Source organism: Podarcis raffonei, chromosome 16, assembly GCF_027172205.1.
Source record: "Podarcis raffonei isolate rPodRaf1 chromosome 16, rPodRaf1.pri, whole genome shotgun sequence".
In the NCBI taxonomy this organism is placed as follows: Eukaryota; Metazoa; Chordata; class Lepidosauria; order Squamata; family Lacertidae; genus Podarcis; species Podarcis raffonei.
In genome coordinates, this window is record NC_070617.1 from 17,738,528 (window position 1) to 17,758,732 (window position 20,205).

Here is a 20,205-nt window from a genome sequence, read left to right on the forward strand (position 1 = left end):
CCCTGCATCTGGGTCCTCAGACAAAAGAAGCCAAATCATACAGCAGGAGATGTGACCTAAGAGGTATAATAATAATAATAATAATAATAATAATAATAATAATAATGTATTTGTACCCCACCCATCTGACCAGGTTGCCCCAGCCACTCTGGGTGAATTCCAACATATATAAAAACATAATAAAAGATTACACATTAAAAAGCTTCCCTATACAGGGCTGCCTTCAGATGTCTTCTTAAGGTCTAAGACACTGGTTTTAGAACCAAGGCTTAATCCAAATAAACACGCCAAAATGAATAGGTAGATCCCCGCCCCAGGGTCTGGCCAATTCTCTGTTTACACTTGCATGCTTCTGCCAGGCACAAGTCTGTGCACCTCATAAGAATGTACCTGTGTCTTTAAAAAGCAACAGGAGACTGGCTGCATGCAAATATCATTACAGGTAACCTTGGGGAGAGAGAGAGAGATGTGGGTCCTCAGTTGTTAGAGCTGGTTGTCATGGAGAGAGTCAGCATGTCTCAGGCATACTGAAAAGAAACTTGAATCCTTGCAAGCCATCATGGGAAGGAGGGAGGGAGGCCAGAGTTTGCTCTGCAGGGACTGGGAGATTGGCATGGTGACAATTTCTTACATTTTCCTACAAAAGGCCTCCATCAAATTGCACATCTGAAAGATATATATGTACATGATCTTGAAAAATGTTTGTTGTACTCTACGAAGAAAGCCTGCGCATAAAAATGTCTTTTAAATAAGAAACCCTTGAAAATTTCACCAAATGAACTTTCCTGCGTGATGCTGACATTTGACAGCATTTGCAAAAGTGATCTGTAGCTCCACAAATCAGCGTTCACTAGAAAAATATTACTGACTTTCATCTCGGTGAGTCATAGACCTTTATTATTATTGTAGGCATGTGTTTAAATAAATTAGTTACCAACTTTTCTTCTTCTTCTTCTTCTTCTTCTTCTTGCACAGGGGCTCCTGTTTCTTTCTTTCACGGCTGCAAAACAGGAATAAATTCAACAGCTGAAGCCAACACTCACCCAATTTCCTGTTGTTATCTCTCCTCTCCCTTCTTCCCCATTGCTTTCTCACATCATGTTTTCCCTACACTTTGTTTTTGCATCCATCCAGGTCTCCGGAAGACGCTTTGCACCCTCTCTCTCTTTTTTTAAACCTCCTGAGCTGATTTTGGTGTGGTGGTGTATTGCAAGTGCTGTTAACGACATGAAACGATGACAAGGTTTCCGCTTTACTGGATGTTCTCCACGTGACGCTCTTCCTTGCTCCTATTTCCCCTAGAAATGGACTCCCACCAGCTCAGCAGCAACCACTGATGGCTCTGGAGGAATCCTCTGTACTGGAGGCACAGCTCAGCCCAGAAGAAGGCGGACGGCAGGGCTCTAAGGTGCCCAACAAGAAAAAGAAGAAATGGAAAGGAAAGGCAGAGGCAGAGGCACCCGGGGAACCTGAGAAGGAAGGCGAGGTGCCCTTGAGGAAAGAAGCCAAGATTGAAGACCTCACCAAAGCTGGCCACCAGGCCCTGCAGCTTGGTGCCGTTGGAGAGGCCTTATCATGCTTCAAGAAGGCCTTTGCCCTCTCCTTGGAAACCTCAAGTGCCCAGGCCCGGAAGGTGTGCGCTTTCAACCTGGGTGCAGCCTACGTGGAGGCCGGGAAGCCGGAGAAGGGCCTGGAGTTCCTCCTCAAATCCCACTCTGAGGAAGGGGAAGCCGGGGAGCATCTCGGGGACCTTTTCTTCAACGTTGGGGCAGCCCACGAAGGCCTGCGGGATTTCCCCAAGGCCTTGGAGTCTTTCCGCAAGGCCCAGGATCACTACCACTCGGTCCAGGCCGGCAGCGAGGCCAGCACCTACATGAAGATGGGCTACTGCTACCTGGGCATGGAAGACCCTTCGCGGGCCGCCCAGTGCTTCCAGGAAGCTGGCCGGGCCTACGTGGAAGTCGAGAGCCTAGAAGCCGCCGCAGTGGCCCTCAGCAAAGCTGGCAACTATATGCTTCAGAGCGGAGAGTATGGTGCCAGCGAGATCGTCAAGGTGTTGAACGAGTGCCGTTTGCTGTGTGAGCGTCTCTCGAACAAAGCTCTGCTGGGTATGTCTTAAGGGACCCTGAAAGGAAGAGTTTGGGCCAGCCACATGATGCCTGTGTACCATAGGTAAAAACGTTCCCCTTTTAACCAGGCTTATGGCTGATTGACATCTAATGCCCTTTTAAAATTTGTTGGGGAGCGGGGGATTATTGGATGGTTGTTGTTGTTGTTTTTATTATGTACAGTGGTACCTCGGGTTACATACGCTTCAGGTTACATACGCTTCAGGTTACACACTCCGCTAACCCAGAAATAGTGCTTCAGGTTAAGAACTTTGCTTCAGGATAAGTACAGAAATCGGGCTCCGGCGGCACGGCGGCAGCAGGAGGCCCCATTAGCTAAAGTGGTGCTTCAGGTTAAGAACAGTTTCAGTTTAAGAACGGACCTCCGGAATGAATTAAGTACTTAACCCGAGGTACCACTGTATTTTATGTTTTTATATTGTGATTTGCGCTTGTATTGTAACTGCACTGGGACCTGCTGCTAAAGGCTGGTATACAAATTTAATAATAATAATAATAGGGTTGTGTTTGCCTGGCCTCTTCCAGGTGGTGAGTCAAGGTTTTGAATCTGCAAGTGGTCAAGAGTGCCATATACTCTTGTGTGTGTGTAATCACTATGCATGCAGATTGCAAGCTCCAGAACGGCAGGAGCTGGCAGCAAATTATAGTACAGACCTTCTGGGTGGTCTGCCTTCCTCCACTCCCTTTCTACCAATTAACCTGCATCTCCAAGGTCAGCCTCTGTGACCTCACCAGGAACCTCCTCTAGGTCTCAGGTTTGGGCCCTGAAATATCAGGGGCTGAGATGCTCCTGACCTGGCAACCTTAATGTATTACCTAGGAATCAGGTGAGGTGGGAAGAGGCCCACCCATTTGTCTCTATGACAACATGTCTTTGGACATGTAAATCATGACACTTAACTGACGAGCGAGGGCCATGACCTTAACAAAGGAATTAGTTGGACCTGTTCACCAGGTTCCCTCTTACACATTCAGCCCTCACAGATACAGGATTACTTTCTGAAAGGGACCCATTGGCATCATTCAGACGGAACCCCCCAAACCTATAAAACTATTTTAATATTGAATTGATTCATATATTTATCAATGTATACTGTCTCCCCTCTCTCTCCCTCCCTCTCTGCCGCTCTCCCCACCCCAGGAAAACTCTATAATGACATTGGGATCTGCTTCTCCCAGCTCAAGATCTTCTCCTTAGCAGCGGAAAGCTTTGAGAGAGCTCTTCCACTCTGCCAAACCGATGCTGATGGCCGGTGTGAAGAAGCAGTCGTCCTTCAGAACCTTGGGGCTGCACATAACACCCTTGGGAACTTCCGGAAGGCTCTGGGGTTTCACCGGAGGGCCGCATCACTACACAGTAAGTTGCTGTAGAGGACACCAAACTGGCCCAGGTCACTTGTCCAAATGCCCAGATGGGGTCTGACAAGAAGCACACAAGTGATGTAGAAAACAAGAGACAAAAAGGGGTACAGTGGTGAAATCTGAGATAAAGTAACACTTAATAATTTTTAAAGAGCCTTGTAATCGATAAAGATTTATTGCACCATGAACGTTGGGCATCAAATGCATGGAATGCTATCCTCAGTGAGGAGATCTGTTTACTGAAAGCAACAAAACAGCACTACAAAAACAAGGAGCCTCTGAATTCTAGAAGGACATGAGCCAACTTTAACCTCTTGGGCAAGTAGGGAGTGAATAAAAGATAGCATAAGTAAAAAGAAGAAAAATATATCTGTTCACCAGCCTTTGCCAACCTGGTGCCCACCAGATGTTTCTGTCTACAACTCCTATCAGCCCTAGCCAGCATGGCCATTTTGGACTACAACTCCCATTAGCCCAGTCAGCATGACCTTGCTGACTGCAGCTTATGGGAGTTGTAGTCCAAAACATATGGAGAGTACCAGGTTGGTGAGCGCTGTCCCCTCATATTTGCAGCATTATTCTTTTTCAAGTTGATCTCCTCCTCACTACTGCTGTTGTTTTCCCAGTTGTCTGTTTTAGATCGTAAGCTCCTTTGAAGCAGGGACTCGTTGATTTTTGCCAACAAAGCTCTTTAAGGCCCCATGTACACTGGTGGAACTTAATATGATGGTGATGTCAGAAAACTGGGCAGTTCTTTTGAAAACAAAAATGGCTGTGCCTCAGAATTCAGTCCCTGTTCAACAATCCTTTTACTAGCTGCCTAACTACACATTGGGACGCGGGTGGTGCTGTGGGTTAAACCACAGAGCCTAGGACTTGTCGATCAGAAAGTCGGCGGTTCAAATCCCTGCGACGGGGTGCTCGAGCTCCTGTTGCTTGGTCCCAGCTCCTGCCAACCTAGCAATTCGAAAGCACGTCAAAATGCAATAGATAAATAGGTACTGCTCCAGCGGGAAGGTAAATGGCGTTTCCGTGCGCTGCTCTGGTTCGCCAGAAGCAGCTTAGTCATGCTGGCCACATGACCAGCTGTACGCCAGCTCCCTCGGCCAATAAAGCGAGATGAGTGCCGCAACCCCAGAGTCGGTCACGACTGGACCTAATGGTCAGGGGTCCCTTTACCCTTTTTAATTACACATCTTGGATTGAACATTATCACCTCCTGTGTATTTTACAACAGTGACAGGCAAAAACCCACCAGGTGAAGCTTTTTCCTGGCCCAGATGTCAAGTGAAAGGGAACACTTTGCTCCCCCTCCCCAATCTCTCTGTGTGAGGCACAAGAGTGGGGCCTGTGAAAACAAAAAAATTGTTCAGCAATAGGTGGAACGCTTCATGGAACCCACAATTTGTGGATATTTTTGTGCAGGTGCCCTGGGAAACAGGAGAGCTCAGGGACAGTGTTTTGGCAACTTGGCCTATGCGCTGAGCCAATTGAATGACCACGAAGCTGCTGGGGAACATTACCTTCATGCGCTCCAAGCCTTCAAGGACTCAGGTGAGAAATGAGGTGTGGAGATGGGAAAGATGGGAGAGAGATCCAGGGAAAGTGTTTTCCCAAACTGCATCACCAAGGCCAAAGGGGGTTGTAACTGTTTTGTAAAAAGCAGTGAAGGCAGGTCCAGACTCATGTATTATGATTAGATTTATCACCACCCTTCAGCAGCAAATTCCAGGGCAGGTTACAACAATTTACAATTCAGAATGAAAAACAATTAAAACATAATATATTCAGAAAAATAGGGAGCATCCTGAAGACACACATCTCAGGTGTCAAAGGCCAGCCTAAAGAGGCCAGATAGTGAAGAGGTGAGACGTGGAGAGTTCCACAATTTAGAGGCCGCGGCAGAGAAGGCCTCTTCCAGCGGCCACCCCCTAAACCTATCAGGGTGATGGAACTACTAAGAGGACCCTCTCTGTTGCTCTTAATACCTGGGAGGGTCTGTTGGGAAGGAGGCGGTCCTTCGGATATTTGGTGCCTAAGTCATTTAGGGCTTTGATTAGTAATGCGAGCACCCTGAATTGGGCCCAGCAAAGAACTGGCAGCCTATAACAAGTGCCTCTATCCATGGGGCACTTCCTTTCACTTTTGTGTTTCTGTTTACCTTACCAAAGGCCAACCTAAAGGGCCAAAGCCCCTAGGCTGCATTCTTCCTGGAAGTGGCTGGGGGAGCTGTTGACAGGGAATCTGGCTTCTGAAAGTTTCCTAAACTTAAGATACATGTCGTGACTGGCAGCAGAACTCTGGTTAGGAACACAATACGTAAGAGGAGTAACAATATATATCACACTTTTGCCCTCCCACTGTGGCATTTGATAACCATGTGTTCTCTTACTCTCATTCAAGTTTGAAAATCAGGCTACAAGGGGTAGAAGGATCCACCAATTTCATTTCTCTGTTTCTCATTTGTCAAGTCTTAAATTCAGTCCTTCACATTGTTCAGCAATTTGCAATGGGTTTTTAAAATATATATAAAAATCCTCATGAAAATTCATCAGCATTTTGGTGCAAATTTCTCTTAATAAACAGCTGTGTGCAGTTTTGACATGTGCACATTTTTGTGAGCAATCTTGCATTTGTGCATGGTATTTTCACAAATAGGGACTCGGGTGGCGCTGTGGGTAAAACCTCAGCGCCTAGGACTTGCCGATTGCATGATCGGTGGTTCGAATCCCCGCGGCGGGGTGCGCTCCCATTGCTCAGTCCCAGCGCCTGCCAACCTAGCAGTTCGAAAGCACCCCCGGGTGCAAGTAGATAAATAGGGACCGCTTACTAGCGGGAAGGTAAACGGCGTTTCCGTGTGCTGCGCTGGCTCGCCAGAGCAGCTTCATCACGCTGGCCACGTGACCCGGAAGTGTCTGCGGACAGCGCTGGCCCCCGGCCTCTAGAATGAGATGAGCGCACAACCCTAGAGTCTGTCAAGACTGGCCCATACGGGCAGGGGTACCTTATTTTCACAAATATCCCAATTTTTATGCTTTCCCTTAAAACGTGGATTCTTTTGGAACCAATTGTTTAGCAGGAGAGCTGCATCACAAAATTCAGATAAGGAAGAATTTCAAAGGCTAGCTGTGTTTCGGTTTGCATGCTGTTTTGGAAAATGATAATTTGCTTTAAATGTGAACTGACTCTCATTTCTCCCCCAACCCTACAGACAACAGAGCAAGTGGCTGTGTGGCCATTGTCCCAGCCAACCCATTAGCAGCTGGCCTCCAGAACTTAGAGATGTAACTGCTGTGACTAGCTGTCCATTTTTTACTGAGCCAGGTTCATAGTCCTTGCATTCATTTACAAAGCCCTAAACCTCTTAGGTCCAGGGTACCTCAGGGACCGCTTTAGCCCTTCTATCCCAGCTCATTCATTGAAGTAATCTGCAGGAGTGCCGTTTGTAATTCCCTGAGTTGGCAAGTCTCATTTGATGGCAACAGGAACCTGAGCCTTTTGTGTCATCGGTCCAGCCCTGTGGAATACTCTTCTGATAGACATTCAGCCAGGGATCAACCATGGCAAAACAACAGGAAATGAGAACAGAAGATATGGAACTGGGTGCAAACAGATGAATACATAATATGTAAAGAACTATAGGATCACAGAAGAGAGTCTCTTGTGGACAAAGATGGAAAGACTTATTATTGTTAAAGATGGAGGAATGGTTGTTGAAGTTATTGGAGACAAAGCTGGAATGTTTGGTTACTTTTAAACATCTGCTGAAAACTTTTCTATGCCACTGGATCTGTGCAGACAATTAAGAGTTCATTCTTCCACAGTAGTCTATTTCTGCTTTGATATTTTTTAGAAAGAGCAGTATCAAAATATTTTTTATAAGTAAAACAAAATAAATAATAGGGGGCTCATTTGTCTGTTCTTCAGACTGAACCCTGCTCTGCTTCTCTCCAACCCCTTCTCCTCCTTTTCTGCACAGGTGACCTTCCAGGCCAATGGCAAGCTTACGAAGGGCTTGGGGCATCGCACGCTCACCTGAGAGACCCTGGCAAAGCCATTTTGTATTACAAAGAGGCACTTACCTTGCTCTCTAAATGCCAGGTAAGGCTTGTTGCAATAGCTGGTTCTGCATTTAAATTTCAGCCTGTATTTTGATTATACAAAATGAACCTGTTGCTGACATGCTGTGGACTTGATCAATGTGGATTCAGAATTTAGGAATTTGGACTAACTGATGGCATTTCCAGACTGTCGCTCTTTTTTGGGTGGGATTCAGTCACATACTGGCAAATTCAGGTTGCGCAGTTATGGTTGGCTATTTTTCAAATTTAATTACATAATTGATTTATATCCCCTGCTTGCTCCTGAAGGAGTGCAGGGCGGTGGACAGAGCAATAATTAAAAATAAAAAAGGTAAAGGACCCCTGACAGTTAAGTCCAGTCACAAAGGACTCTGGGGTTGCAGCACTCATCTCGCTTTACAGGCCAAGGGAGCTGACGTTTGTCCGCTCTGCAGACAGTTTTTTCAGGTCATGTGGCCAGCATGACTAAGACGCTTATGGCGCAACGGAACATCAAAACTAGAGCAGCACATGGAAATGCCGTTTCCCTTCCCGCTGGAGCAGTACCTATTTATCTACTTGCACTTTTTGGGGTGCTTCCGAACTGCTTGGTTGGCAGGAGCTGGGACCGAGCAACGGGAGTTCACCCCATCGTGGGGATTTGAACCGCCGACCTTCTGATTGGCAAGCCCAAGAGGCTCAGTTGTTTAGACCACAGCACCACCTGCAGCATCACAAAATAAAATCTAAGAACAGTTTTAAAACATTCTAAAAACAGTTAAAAACATTTTCTCACTCCATGGCCTCAGGGGGCCAGGAACGGTGTCTTTCAGCTGTCAAATGCCTAGGTGAACAGGAATATTTCTAAATTTCTCCTGAAATTTAACAGTGAGGAAGACAAGATGCACCTCACTAGGGAAGGCATTCCACAAATGAGGAACCACCATGGAAAGGGCTCAGTCACAGGTCAGTGCCAGCCAAGCAGTCCTCAGTGACGGTGCCTCCACCAAGACCATGTGGGACACGGAATGTCATGCACAACAAAATAACTTCCCCAGAAGATCAGACTTTTAGTGATGAGGAAAGTGTTGGGGAAATTGGCTGGAAAGTGGGTGACAGCACTTGCGTTGATGCAATTTCTCGTAACCTCTACACAAAGAAAATCAGGAGAAATGATACACAGATCATCTGGAAGTGTCCTATGTCTGTTGCAAATTTGTCTGAGGTGAACAATGGTTGTTGCCTGTTATTGCCCTCGTTTCAAAGATCAGTAGACGTGAGACCCAGATCCTTGAGGTGGTATTTGCTTCTAATAACAAGCAGTTATAAACTTGTAAGCTTTCACCCCTTTTAGAGAAAACCGTGCCTTTTCATCTTAGAAACCTGAAAAGAACCACTGTTGAACCTACACCAAGGCTCCATAGCTCTAACACACTGGCTAGTTAGTTGATTAACTAAAGAAAATTGTGAATCCGCACTAACTTCACTGAACCTATTACATATATCTTTTCTTTAATGCCAGGATGTCTCAGGAACAGCCCAGGAGCGAATTGTGAACAAACTTACAGATGCCCTCCAGAACAAACTGTCTATGAACAGCAATTTCTTCCATGGTGGGGGGATTCTTCCGTCTGCTTCCATGGTGAGTTCCCTGCCTGCCACCTTGTGCCATTTTGTTGGCATTAAACATGTGAGCCCCTGCCCTACCCACCATTGGACAAGCATTTGCAAAGTCATGGAATATTCACAAACATTATTAATTACTGGTGAGGAAAGGTTGTTGTTGTTGTTGTTGTTGTTGTTGTTGTTGTTGTTTTATACCCCATCCCTCTGGCTGGGTTTCCCCAGCCACTCTGGGCGGCTTACAGCATGTCCAGAAACATAATATAAACATCAAGCATGATGAGCAAACCATGTCGGTTCTCTGAGGCAAGTTAAATTTTTTTTTTTGGGGGGGGAATCACATGGGACCCAGATACAGGCCAAAGTCTCCCACATGTTTATAGCAGTCTACATCTGTTTTAACAGCTGTGCTAGAATCTTCTAACATGTTACACAGAGGGAGAACAGCCAGGTAAGAAGAAAATAACAGCGCAAAACTATACTTCAGCTGTTTCACTTCCTCCTAGTGAGAAAAATAATTGAAACTTGTAGAAGTATTTTTTTTAAGCCAGGGGGTTGGGCTAAATCAGCTTCCTCCCAACCTGGTGCCCTCCAAAGATGTTGGACTCTGACTACCATCTGGGTTAACCAGCATGGGATGATGTCTAAAACATCTGGAGGGTATGAAGTTAGGGAAGCCTGGGCTAGACTATCCATTAGGACTCTAGCTATGACCGTTTCTCTCTCTGCTCAGAAACAGCTTCCTACATCACAGACCTCAAGCCAGGTTCGATTTGCTATGTTGCCGCATCGTAAGAATGAGAGCCTCCCTCCCATGCTGTGCCACGCCAGCGAATCGTAAGTAAGGGAAATGTGCATGTTATGGTGCCTCTGTCCAAGTTCTCGTCTCCTTACTGTTTCTCTCTCTCCCTAGACTGATTTCCAGAGATGAGAGAGAATATAAATCACTGAAATAATAAGTGGACTGAATAACTTGGCAAAATTTACAAGATAATAGGACCAGATTTATGATTTATAAATGTATGGAGAACAGCCCATGAGGTAGCAGTACTGAAGAGGGGAAAGAAACAGACACTTTCTATGCCACTAGGTGGCCATTTTTTACACATATTAACATGTCCAGAATGGAGAACGCCATGGGTTTATTCACACATCCATTTGCCCCACCAGTACTGCCCTGGGAACGCCATGGTTTAGCACTGAATTGAGTTTTCCGCAGACTGCCATTGGTTCCAATTTAGCGCCAAAGAGCAGGTTGTCCGAGGGGAAGTGATGGGGCAAAGTCTGTCTGAGTTGAGGGGGGAGTGGCACTGCTTTGCAGTGGTTCCAGTACTCCTTGGAGAGAGATTTCCAGAGGGACTTCCGGGTTGGCGCCTCCGGACAATGGCGGAATTCCTCTGATCGGGAGGAATTCGCTTCGTGGAAATTAGGGTCTGACCACCACGGCGAAGGCAGGGACCCATAAAAATCACAGGCGGGAGAAGCCTGTGAACGTGGGATTCGGCTGGCACCTTTTGCGCCTCCCCTACTCGCGGGGAAACCCGGTTTCGGGGATCCGGAGCGAAGTGGGGTGAGTGGCGTGGTGCTTTGAATCGACTGCTTTTTTCACGGAGTGAAGCCGCATTGCTGTTGCCGGAGAGCGCTGACTTTTTCCTGTGGACAATTTGATTTTAAAACAACTACCCGTGAGTAGAACGGAAAATTGGATTTTTAAACGTCTAAATTTGGCACCGAAACGGGGAGGTTTCAAACAGGAAGTCTGCCTCCCCCTTTTGTAAATAGACTGAAGCAAAGAGGCTGCAAGCTAAAGTCTTGGAAAGCCTTTCGTAAAGGATTAAACCTCCATCGGTTAAAATTATTAAACCCCCCTTGGAAGCAGGAGAAGAGGGGGGAAATTTTGGATCGTGTAAGCCTGCAGGAGAGAGTGAAGAAAGTCAAATTGCCACCGCTCTGAACCTGGAAACGGGCTGCCAGTAAGACACGTTTTGGGAATGCTTATTGACTGTGAATAGAACGTTCGTTGACAGCTAGTTAAATAAGAGAAATATATTGTTTCCATTGTCACCTTCTGCGCTTAAAAAGGAGTAAAAGTAACTGAAAACTGAAACTAACTTTATTGTTTGAATTGTGCTTAAAAGGATTGATACAAATAGAAATTGTTTCCCCCTAGAGGAAGCCTTTGAAATTGTTACATGAGCTGAGCTGGGGGAATTCTCCAGCTGCAAGATAAAATACTGTGAGAATCTGGGATTGACCTTGGAGTGCTAAGAATGTTGACAGAAGAAGCCTTAGTGGTTGCATTATGTAAGATAAATAACTCACTGGAACAGCTCCATAAGAAGACGGATGTTATGACTATAAAAATTGAGAATTTGGGACAAAAAGTGACTAACTTGGGACATTATTACAGAAACTACTCAGGAATTGATACAGGGATCTACTTTGACAGGGCGAATTGTGGAGAAGGCTGGGGAGAAAGTCGTAGTTGATGAACCTAGAGTGGCACAGGTGGAGAGAGAGAGAGCCCCAGCCTTGCAGATGCAATTTGATGATTATAAGTTGATGCTATTTATGAGTGAATTTAGAGAAAGTCAGATTTCGAGAATTGGAGCCCTGCTTGGACTGGAGAAGGAAAGTTGGATAGATCCCTTGATGCAGGGATTTATTGACCTTTGGGACCTGTACTTGGGCCAGGAGGAGACTGGAGTTGTGGGGACCTCCAGATTTGGAGGAACTTTGAAATATGTCCTGAAATATATTTTGAATTTTAGTTTTAATTATGGAGAGCTGGCTGACCTGTCGAGAAGGAATAAAAACATTGCTAGGTGGGAATTTCCCCGAGATCTACTCTTTAGCTTCAAAGGAAGGAAAATAAGAACAAGATCAGAAGAAGACAAAGTAAAGTGTATGTATAAATATGAAGAAGACTCGCAGAAGGGACTTGGAAAAGAGTTAAGAGCCTTGGACAGAAGATCATCAGGTTGATGGACTATATGGAATTGACGGAAAAGACTGGCAGAATCTGAGACCAGGGAGAAGAGACGGTGGAAGAACATTGGAAAAAGTTTAAAGTTTATATATAGAAATAATGTAATATTAATGAGTGTTAGAAAAATGATGGAATGGAATTATATGGCTTTAGTAGAAATGTTATAATGAATTAAGTATAAGTAAGTACTATAGTGTTAATGGAAAATAAGGTTAAAATATGTTAAGATGTGTTAAGATAAATTATAGAACAAAAATTGAGAAAGATGGAAAGGATTTGCTGAAATAGCTAAGTGAACTAGAATACAAAAAAGGGAGGTGTGAGGAGGTCGATGAAACAAGTAAATGAAAGACAAAGATATGGAAATATTGGATGTGTTTTTAATTGTTTTTGTTTTTGCTTTTGTTTTGCCGTATTGTTTTTTTGTTTTTTTATGTATTGTAATGTATTGTTTTGTTTTGTTTAACTTTTCTCTTTTTTTCTTCTTTCTGTAATCTTTAAACTTTTAATAAATATTATTTTTAAAAAAAAGAGAGAGAGAGATTTCCAGAGGATGCTGCTTGGGGACTGTTCTTTGGCCCCATGGAGCCTTTGGTGTGGTGTTCCTCAAGGTTCGATTTTATTCCCTATGTTCTTGTTTCCATTATGTATTTTGTGTTTTCCTCTGGTATTTTTATGTTGTAAACCACCCTGAGATCTGCGGGTGAAGGGCTGTATACAAATTTAATAAATTAAAATAAATTAATTAAAAAGTGATTGTCCCATGCCTAGAAAGCACAGGACAAGTGGGAGTGTGGTCGAGTCTCGTGCCATTTGCTTCAGTACTTCCTGATAGCTTTCCCTTTGTTAAAACTACGTTCCTTTAGGTGACATAGACTAGGGTGATATGATGTTCAAGCTCCCTGTTGAAGGGAAATCAATAATAGGCAGTAAATGAGCATGAATGAAGATCTTACAATAGAGTATGGACAAGAATACTTTCCTGGTTTCTGGCAAGAGAAGGGAGGACGTTTAACATTTTCTCGTTGCATGGTGTTTATCTTTTTCATTTAATGTATATTATCTCAAAGTCAATTAAAAATACATTCCAAATATTATTATTAGAAATAACACATGAACACTGTTTGGTCACAGCTGATCTTTAGGAAATCCTGAGCTTACAACCCCCAGATTAAAAGAACATGGCCACACACAGGCACCATCAAAGGCTCAAAATAAACATTTGTATTGTCTGAATATCACACCTCTGTTTCATGACTCTTTGCAGCTCTGTCACACAACAATGGCACCAGGCGCAGCCCATAGAAGAGCAGTCTGCACTGGCCCCATGGAACCAGAGATCTTCTCAGTGGGGGGAAATGGTAGTCCCTCATAGCAGCCATCTGAAACCACAGCAGGCTGCCTATGGAGCATCAGGTAACCCCCTCTCTACTTCTGGTCCTGCAGTCTTCTCTGCATGGTGCCATTTTTCCCCTAGTACAGAGATGGAGGCTCAAGTCAGACATCAGGCCAAACCATGGTTATGAATAAGAAACCATGACTTGCTATGTGAGTCTTGCCAACCAAGGTTTGTGCCAACCGTGGTTTGGTGTGATGCAGATCCACACCACACAATCTAAAGCACATCAGATGCACATTTAAAGCACACAACCTCCCTCAAATAATCATGGGAAATGTACTTTGTTGAGGGTGCTGGGAACCGTAGCTCTGTGAAGGGCAAACTACAGTTCCCAAGGTTCTTTGGGGGACATCACGTGCTTTAAATGTGCATTGGATGTGCTTTAAATGTATAGTGTAGATCTGTCTGGGACTGACAAACTTATAGAGGTAACTGCAGCTCGAGATGGTTATGCTGAGGAGCTCTTAACCATGGTTGGCCTGTGGTGAAGATGGAAGCTCAAACTGTGGTTAGCGCAAACCTTGACTTAGTGTGATGTGTGAAGACAAGAGCCAAATTTGGTGGTGAAATGGTGAACTTGCAGTTAAGGTGAAATAGGTAGATTGCAGGTCGTCAACCTTTTGAGGACAGTGGAATTTTGAGCAAGTGCTGTCACAAAATGTCTGCAGTGGTGGTGTGGCAAAACGCAAAATTACTGTCACATCTAAAAGAGCAGAAAGAGAGACAGCATCACAAAATAGTGTGGGTATGTCCCCCCCATCAGCCTCCCCATCAATGGGAAAAGGCACCCACATTAGCTGTGCTACATGGGCTCACAGAGAGCAGCTCTTTGCACATACCCTCCATTCAGATCAAAGGGAGGTCCTGGCTTCCAATGAAATGAGGGTATGTTTAAAGGGAGCTTGTTCAACATGGGATAGTCTGAGTCAATGCAAACAGGAACTGAGCAGGAAGAGAAAACAGTCCTTCATGCATTGTGTTTTGAGGGGGTATTTACTGAGACCTTTCATGGGCACCATAACATTGGTGATGCATCCGCAGCTTTTCCTCTCAACCACTTTGCCTCTCAACGCTTTATCTTCCTGTAGTGTTGGTTGCTGCAACACATGGAGACAGGATCTCCACTCCTGGAATTCCGAACGGACGTGCCATGTTTGTCAGCAGTAGCACTGAAGACACCAAGCAGCCCATGGGGACTTCTGCCTGTCGCAATCAGACACAGGCTAACAGGTCAGCTCAGAAGCAATAGCTGCTCCCCAAAAGGTGCTGGCACTGGGTATATCTGCACGTGCCCTTAATTTCGAAAAAGGAAGGTGTTCAAAACATCTTTTCCTTTAATAGTTTAGAACATTTATTTACCTTTTTTGCAATAAATACCGTATTTTTCGCTCTATAACACGCACCAGACCATAACACGCACGTAGTTTTTAGAGGAGGAAAACAAGAAAAAAATATTCTAAATGAAATAGTGGATATATGATTTTTGTGGTTCATGCTGTGGCCACAGACATGTGATCTGACAGTGAGTTTGGAGTAGCCCAATGCAAAAATCCTGAGGATCCATGTGGATCCATGCTTTGTAACCACAGAGGAGGGAAGGAAGGGGAACCATGGATCCTCTGCTCACGACTGCAGCAGATCCCCCCCGCCACCCGCAGGCATTCACTCCATAACACGCACAGACATTTCCCCTTACTTTCTAGGAGGAAAAAAGTGAGTGTTATGGTGCAAAAAATACGGTAAATAGCAACAAATTCCCTTACTCTTCATCTGATCTGCACCAAACCATGGCTGAGTGTTAAGTCATACTCAGAGTAGACCCATTGAGCTCAATGGACAAGTTAGTTGGACCCATCAATTTTCATTGAGTCTGCTCTGAGTAAGTGGAGTCAACCCAAGGCAAGAATGATTTGGGGAAGGAGAAGGCCTGTTTTTCCATGAGCATTTCCACCCACAGTCTCCCTTCCAAATGTTGTGCGTTTGCAAAATTAAAAAAAACAGAGGAGGAAACAGAAAAAAGACATAGTTTAGACTTTAAGTTGTGAATCTGGAAATCAGATCTCAGTGACATCCTTTATTCTTTTCTAGCAATCTCAATGCTTTTCTGCACCTGGATCCCTCCTGCCACAGCTGCTTACAGAACAGGAAGTCCCACAATTCACAACTAAGTAAGTACAGGGATGTCTACAGGGCTCTTGATCAGAAGGGGCAAAACCAGGGCTTTTTTCAGCCGGAACTCAGTTCTGGCACCTCTCAGGTGGGTGCCATTGTCATTATAAGAGAACAAAGGGAGGCGTTCATGGTGAGATCTGGCACCTCTTTTGCTAGAAAAAATAGACCTGAGCCAAACTGTAACCAAGAGGGGTAAATTTTGAAGGAAAGCCTTTCTTTCATCTGTCCTGAAGCTCAATCCAGATAAGACCGAGCTACTGATAGTGGGTGGTTCTGTAGACCGGATGGCTGGGAGATGGCTTGCTTGGGTCAGAAACTGAGGAGGCCTGTTGCAGAAAAATCTTGTCTTTCCAAAATGAATATTTCTAAGTAGGCCAAACAGCATGGCCTCTCATGGCTTTCCCCCAATTCAAAGGTTCTGAGACCTTCTGTCCCCAGGGCTCACTTGAGAGAGGGCTGGGAATTACTGTAGACCATGAGTCACAAAATGGTGGTGGAGGTAGAGTTTGGCATAACCAGCTTGCAATTTACTAACATAGGCCATATCACACCATACCTTTAAAGCACTAGGATGCCACTTTAAACAGCCATGGCTTCCCCTCAAATAATCCTGGGAGCTGTAGTTTGCTAAGGGTGGAGTTACCATCCATACCTGATATTCTCAGGGAACTCTGGGAATTGTAGCTCTGTGAGGGGGAATGTTGGCCTCTTAATAACTCTCAGCACCCTTAACAAAGTACAGCTCCCAGAATTCTTTGCAGGAAGCCACAGCTGTTGAAATTGGCATCATAGCGCTTTAAACATATGGTTTGGAAATTGCTGGAATATTTGCCACAGTACTTTGGTTATGGCAAGGCCATTCCACAGTCTATTTGAGAAACACTGCCCAAAACTCTGGTTTATTCTGCTGTTTTTATGTCACACCCAGCAGGCCCCCACGAGTGCGAGTCTGGTCAACTGAGAGCAAGGGTCTTAGAGAGGTAGGTCGGTTCACAGAATGTATAATAAGGATAATAATTTATTTATTTATATGCTGCCCATCTGGCCGGGTTGCCCCAGCAACGCTGGGCGGCTTCCAACAAATTATAAAACCACAGTAAAAAACTTCCCTGTACAGGGCTGCCTTCAGATGTCTTTTAAAAGTCAGATAGTTGTTTATTTCCTTGACATCTGATAGGAGGGCATTCCACAGGGTGGGTGCCACTACCAATAAGTCCCTCTGCTTGTTTCCTGTAATCTCACTTCTCACAATGAGGGAACCGCCAGAAGGCCCTCGGAGCTGGGCCTGAGTGTCTGGGCTGAACGATTGGGATGGAGATGCTTCTTCTCATGTACAGGGCTGAAGCCCAAGGCACTGTCCACCCAGTGACCCACCTTACCAGCCAAACACATTTTGGCACCTAAGGCGAACCACAAAATGGTGCCTCCCCCCTCCCTCCCTCCCCCAGCCATGGAAGAAGGGGTGAGTGAAGCTCTACATCAGGAACAAAGGGGGAAGAAAGATCTCCACTGGAAGTAAGGGTGGGAGGAGACCTGCAGTGGCTCCTATTTGCCATGATGCCACTGTGGCATAGCGTGGGGGGGTGCCAAGGAGACGGCAGATCCAGCCTCCAAGGAGTGCACTGCAGCAGTTGCTGCCACTGTGGCAGCAGCAGCGGGTGATGCGTTCCTTGGAGGTCGGATCTGCTGCCTCTGTGGATCCTGTCCACAGAGGCGGCCACCTCACCTCAGTGGTGGACCTACATTTTCTGGGCCTCTTCACAATCAGCAACGACGTCTGCATAATCGCTCTTGTCTATTTCAATGGGGTTGTTTACAACCACCTTTACAATATTTGGGTTACTGACTCTCAAACTTTGGGATTGGTGAAATACATACCAATTTATTTATTTATGAATCAATTTGAGTCATGTGGCAAAAATTGGCTCTACCAAACCCATTTTTAAAAAAAGCAGCATGGATTGAAGTTGCACTGACTGGCAGCAGTGGCTGTCCAGGGTTTCAGGCAAGAGCCTCTCCTATCCTAGTTTTCCTGGAGATGACAAGGATTGAACCTGGGACCTTCTGTATGCAAGGCAGAGACTCTACCACTGAGCTGTGGCCCTTTCCTTCCCTCGAGGACCCCTGCTGTGGTGGTCCACAGAGAAGTTTTGGAACTCGCTTCTTCTCTTTTCTTTCTAGGGCTGCACCAACTCCTGCCAGACCCTTTGCCAGCCAAAGTTTGGAGCCTCGCCGCCAGCAAGGATGGGGAAACAGGTTCAAGTCCATAATATGTGCTCTGATGTGACAGGTGTGTCTTGCTGCTGAATTGACTGTCTGGTGGGAGCTTTAGAAGGGTCTTGATGCTCTTCAGGTCCAAACCACCATTCGTAAACTGTGGCACACCGCTTCTCTGAGGAACACAAGTGCTCTTCCGGGCCCAGCCAAAGTGGGACCACCTAGTCCGGCATCCTGTTCTCAGCACTGGCTGGCCGAGCGCTTCTGGGAAGTTCACGCACAAAGCATGAAGGCCACCCCAGGATTAATTGGGTCCCTCAACATCATTGGTGCTCTGATAACACCAGTTTAGTCGCATTGGAAGCTGCCTTCTTAGACCACAGATCCAACTGGCTCACGGCTCACTACTAGATATGTGCACAAAATTTCTTATAAAGTATTGTGTGTTTAATGAGATGATCAAAATTACATATCAACACATCACAAACCCTCCAGAACTTGCATTACTGAATCTGTAATGCAACTGTGCTTCATGGATAAACCACTAATTGGATTTCTTTAAGGGGCCGCATCTATGGCTCTAGATAGACACATTATGGAAGGACTTGGAAGGGACAAGTGTGAGTGCTTGCTACAAGAGAGGATGGCATATTGCCCTTACAGAAAAAAACTGACTTACCAGTTTAGACCAGCAAGGGGAACAAAGCACAAAGTGTGATTGCTATTGTGTGCCTTCATAGAAGCAAGTGCACATTGGGTGAGATTCTGCGAGCGTTTGTGGAATTATGATGCCCTGGACCATATCATTTTCAAATCTTCTTTTTTTTGTAATAATACATCCTGCTACACTAGTGTCACTTCACACAAGTAATCTCCTTTCCATATACATGTATCTCATGTGCCCATAAGAAAATTGCATAAGCCCAAATTTGTTACCAAACACCTGGCTGGAATGCATGTTACGAAACACACATCAAAGATGTCTGAAACAATTGGGTTGCTGCTAATATTACCCAAGTATGGGCTATGGAGTAAATTAAATCTCTTACAGATGCCTCCATCTCTGTCTAAATGTGTGGCTTTGCAAAAGAGCAAAGAGCTCTGGTTGTTCTGTTTTGAAGAGTTGGAAAAACTGAAGTAAAGGAATAATGTTCAAACCAACCGGGGGGCTAGCACAATTTAAGGGCTTCAAATCCTCCACTAAGCTATGAAGCTCATTGGTCGTGATCTTTCAGGCCAGTCACTGCCTCTCAGCCTGGCCTACCTCACAGGGTGGTTGTGTAAATAGAGGTGGAGGGGAAAGAACCATGTACACCACCTTGAGCTCCCTGTAGAAAAGATGGGATATCATTGTGATAACATACACACAATAGCACGCAATCAGAGCTTTCCAAACCGCGTGTTATGACATGTTAGTGTGTCGGCTGCAGTGTGTAGGTGTGTCGCGTGAATGCGCTTCTCTCAGGGCCGGAAAGGGATGAGTTTAACCTCTGGTTTGCTAGTAAAACTGAATTGTAGTACTGTGGCATGAAATGATGCATCCCTAAAAAGTGTGTCGCCAACATGAAAAGTTTGGAAAGCTCTGCACTAAACACACAAGGCACAACAAAGCAGGAAGTTCTCCTGCAGAAGCAGCTTTCAATCCAATGGGAACTCAAGCAACAGCACTGCCCTGTGGGGCAAAGCTGACACACCCAACAAGACAGCCCCAGCCTGCCTTTCCCAAAATTAGAGTTCACATTGGGGTGAAGAGGGCAAAACAAGATTAAGAACAGAAGCAGAAATATTTTGTTATTGGGGGGTGGGAAAGAAAGCATGAAGCGCACAGCACAGGACACACCTGCAGACATTCTCCCTGCCCCATAAAGCTGGGTGACTGTTAAGGAGAAGGGGGATTGGTGCAGGCGGGGGGAGGGGGGAGGTAGCAAAGAAGAGGAGGGAGGGATGTTAGGGTGGAAGGAGAGAAAAACACAGAAGACACTTTGTGATTTCAGGTTTTTTTTACAACCCTCCTTATAGAATTAGGAGACTCTCAAAAAAGAGGGAGGTTATTGATGCTGATGGGGATTTTTTGGGGAGAGGGGTGTTACAAAAAAAAAAGCAAAAACAGCAACACAGGAGAGGGCACACGCTTCCAGGCACACACACCTTCCAGCTATTTTGCTATTTTCTTGCATTTCTCAATCCCTCTCTGTAAAACAAAGGAGCTGTTAGGCAGGGAGTATTACTGAAGGTGGGGAATATTTTATATCC

At 45.2% G+C, this 20,205-nt stretch overlaps 1 protein-coding gene across 3 annotated transcripts; it reads left to right on the forward strand.

The window, feature by feature from the left end:
- Positions 1-840: 840 nt before the first annotated feature.
- On the forward strand, positions 841-19,012 carry TTC24 (tetratricopeptide repeat domain 24). 3 transcript variants are annotated; one of them, XM_053370089.1, is made up of 12 exons: positions 841-879; positions 1,303-2,108; positions 3,271-3,486; positions 4,917-5,045; positions 7,471-7,592; positions 9,075-9,194; positions 9,909-10,012; positions 13,432-13,580; positions 14,652-14,793; positions 15,652-15,731; positions 16,664-16,715; positions 17,917-19,012. In XM_053370089.1, the coding sequence occupies exons 2-12, from the start codon at positions 1,337-1,339 to the stop codon at positions 18,020-18,022; spliced, it is 1,992 nt and encodes a 663-aa protein (XP_053226064.1). In that variant the 5' UTR covers positions 841-879; positions 1,303-1,336; the 3' UTR covers positions 18,023-19,012. The 3 variants fall into 3 exon arrangements, with proteins under 3 accessions (XP_053226064.1, XP_053226065.1, XP_053226066.1); XM_053370090.1 differs by having other exon boundaries at positions 16,667-16,715; XM_053370091.1 differs by having other exon boundaries at positions 9,915-10,012.
- The last annotated feature ends 1,193 nt before the right edge of the window (positions 19,013-20,205 follow it).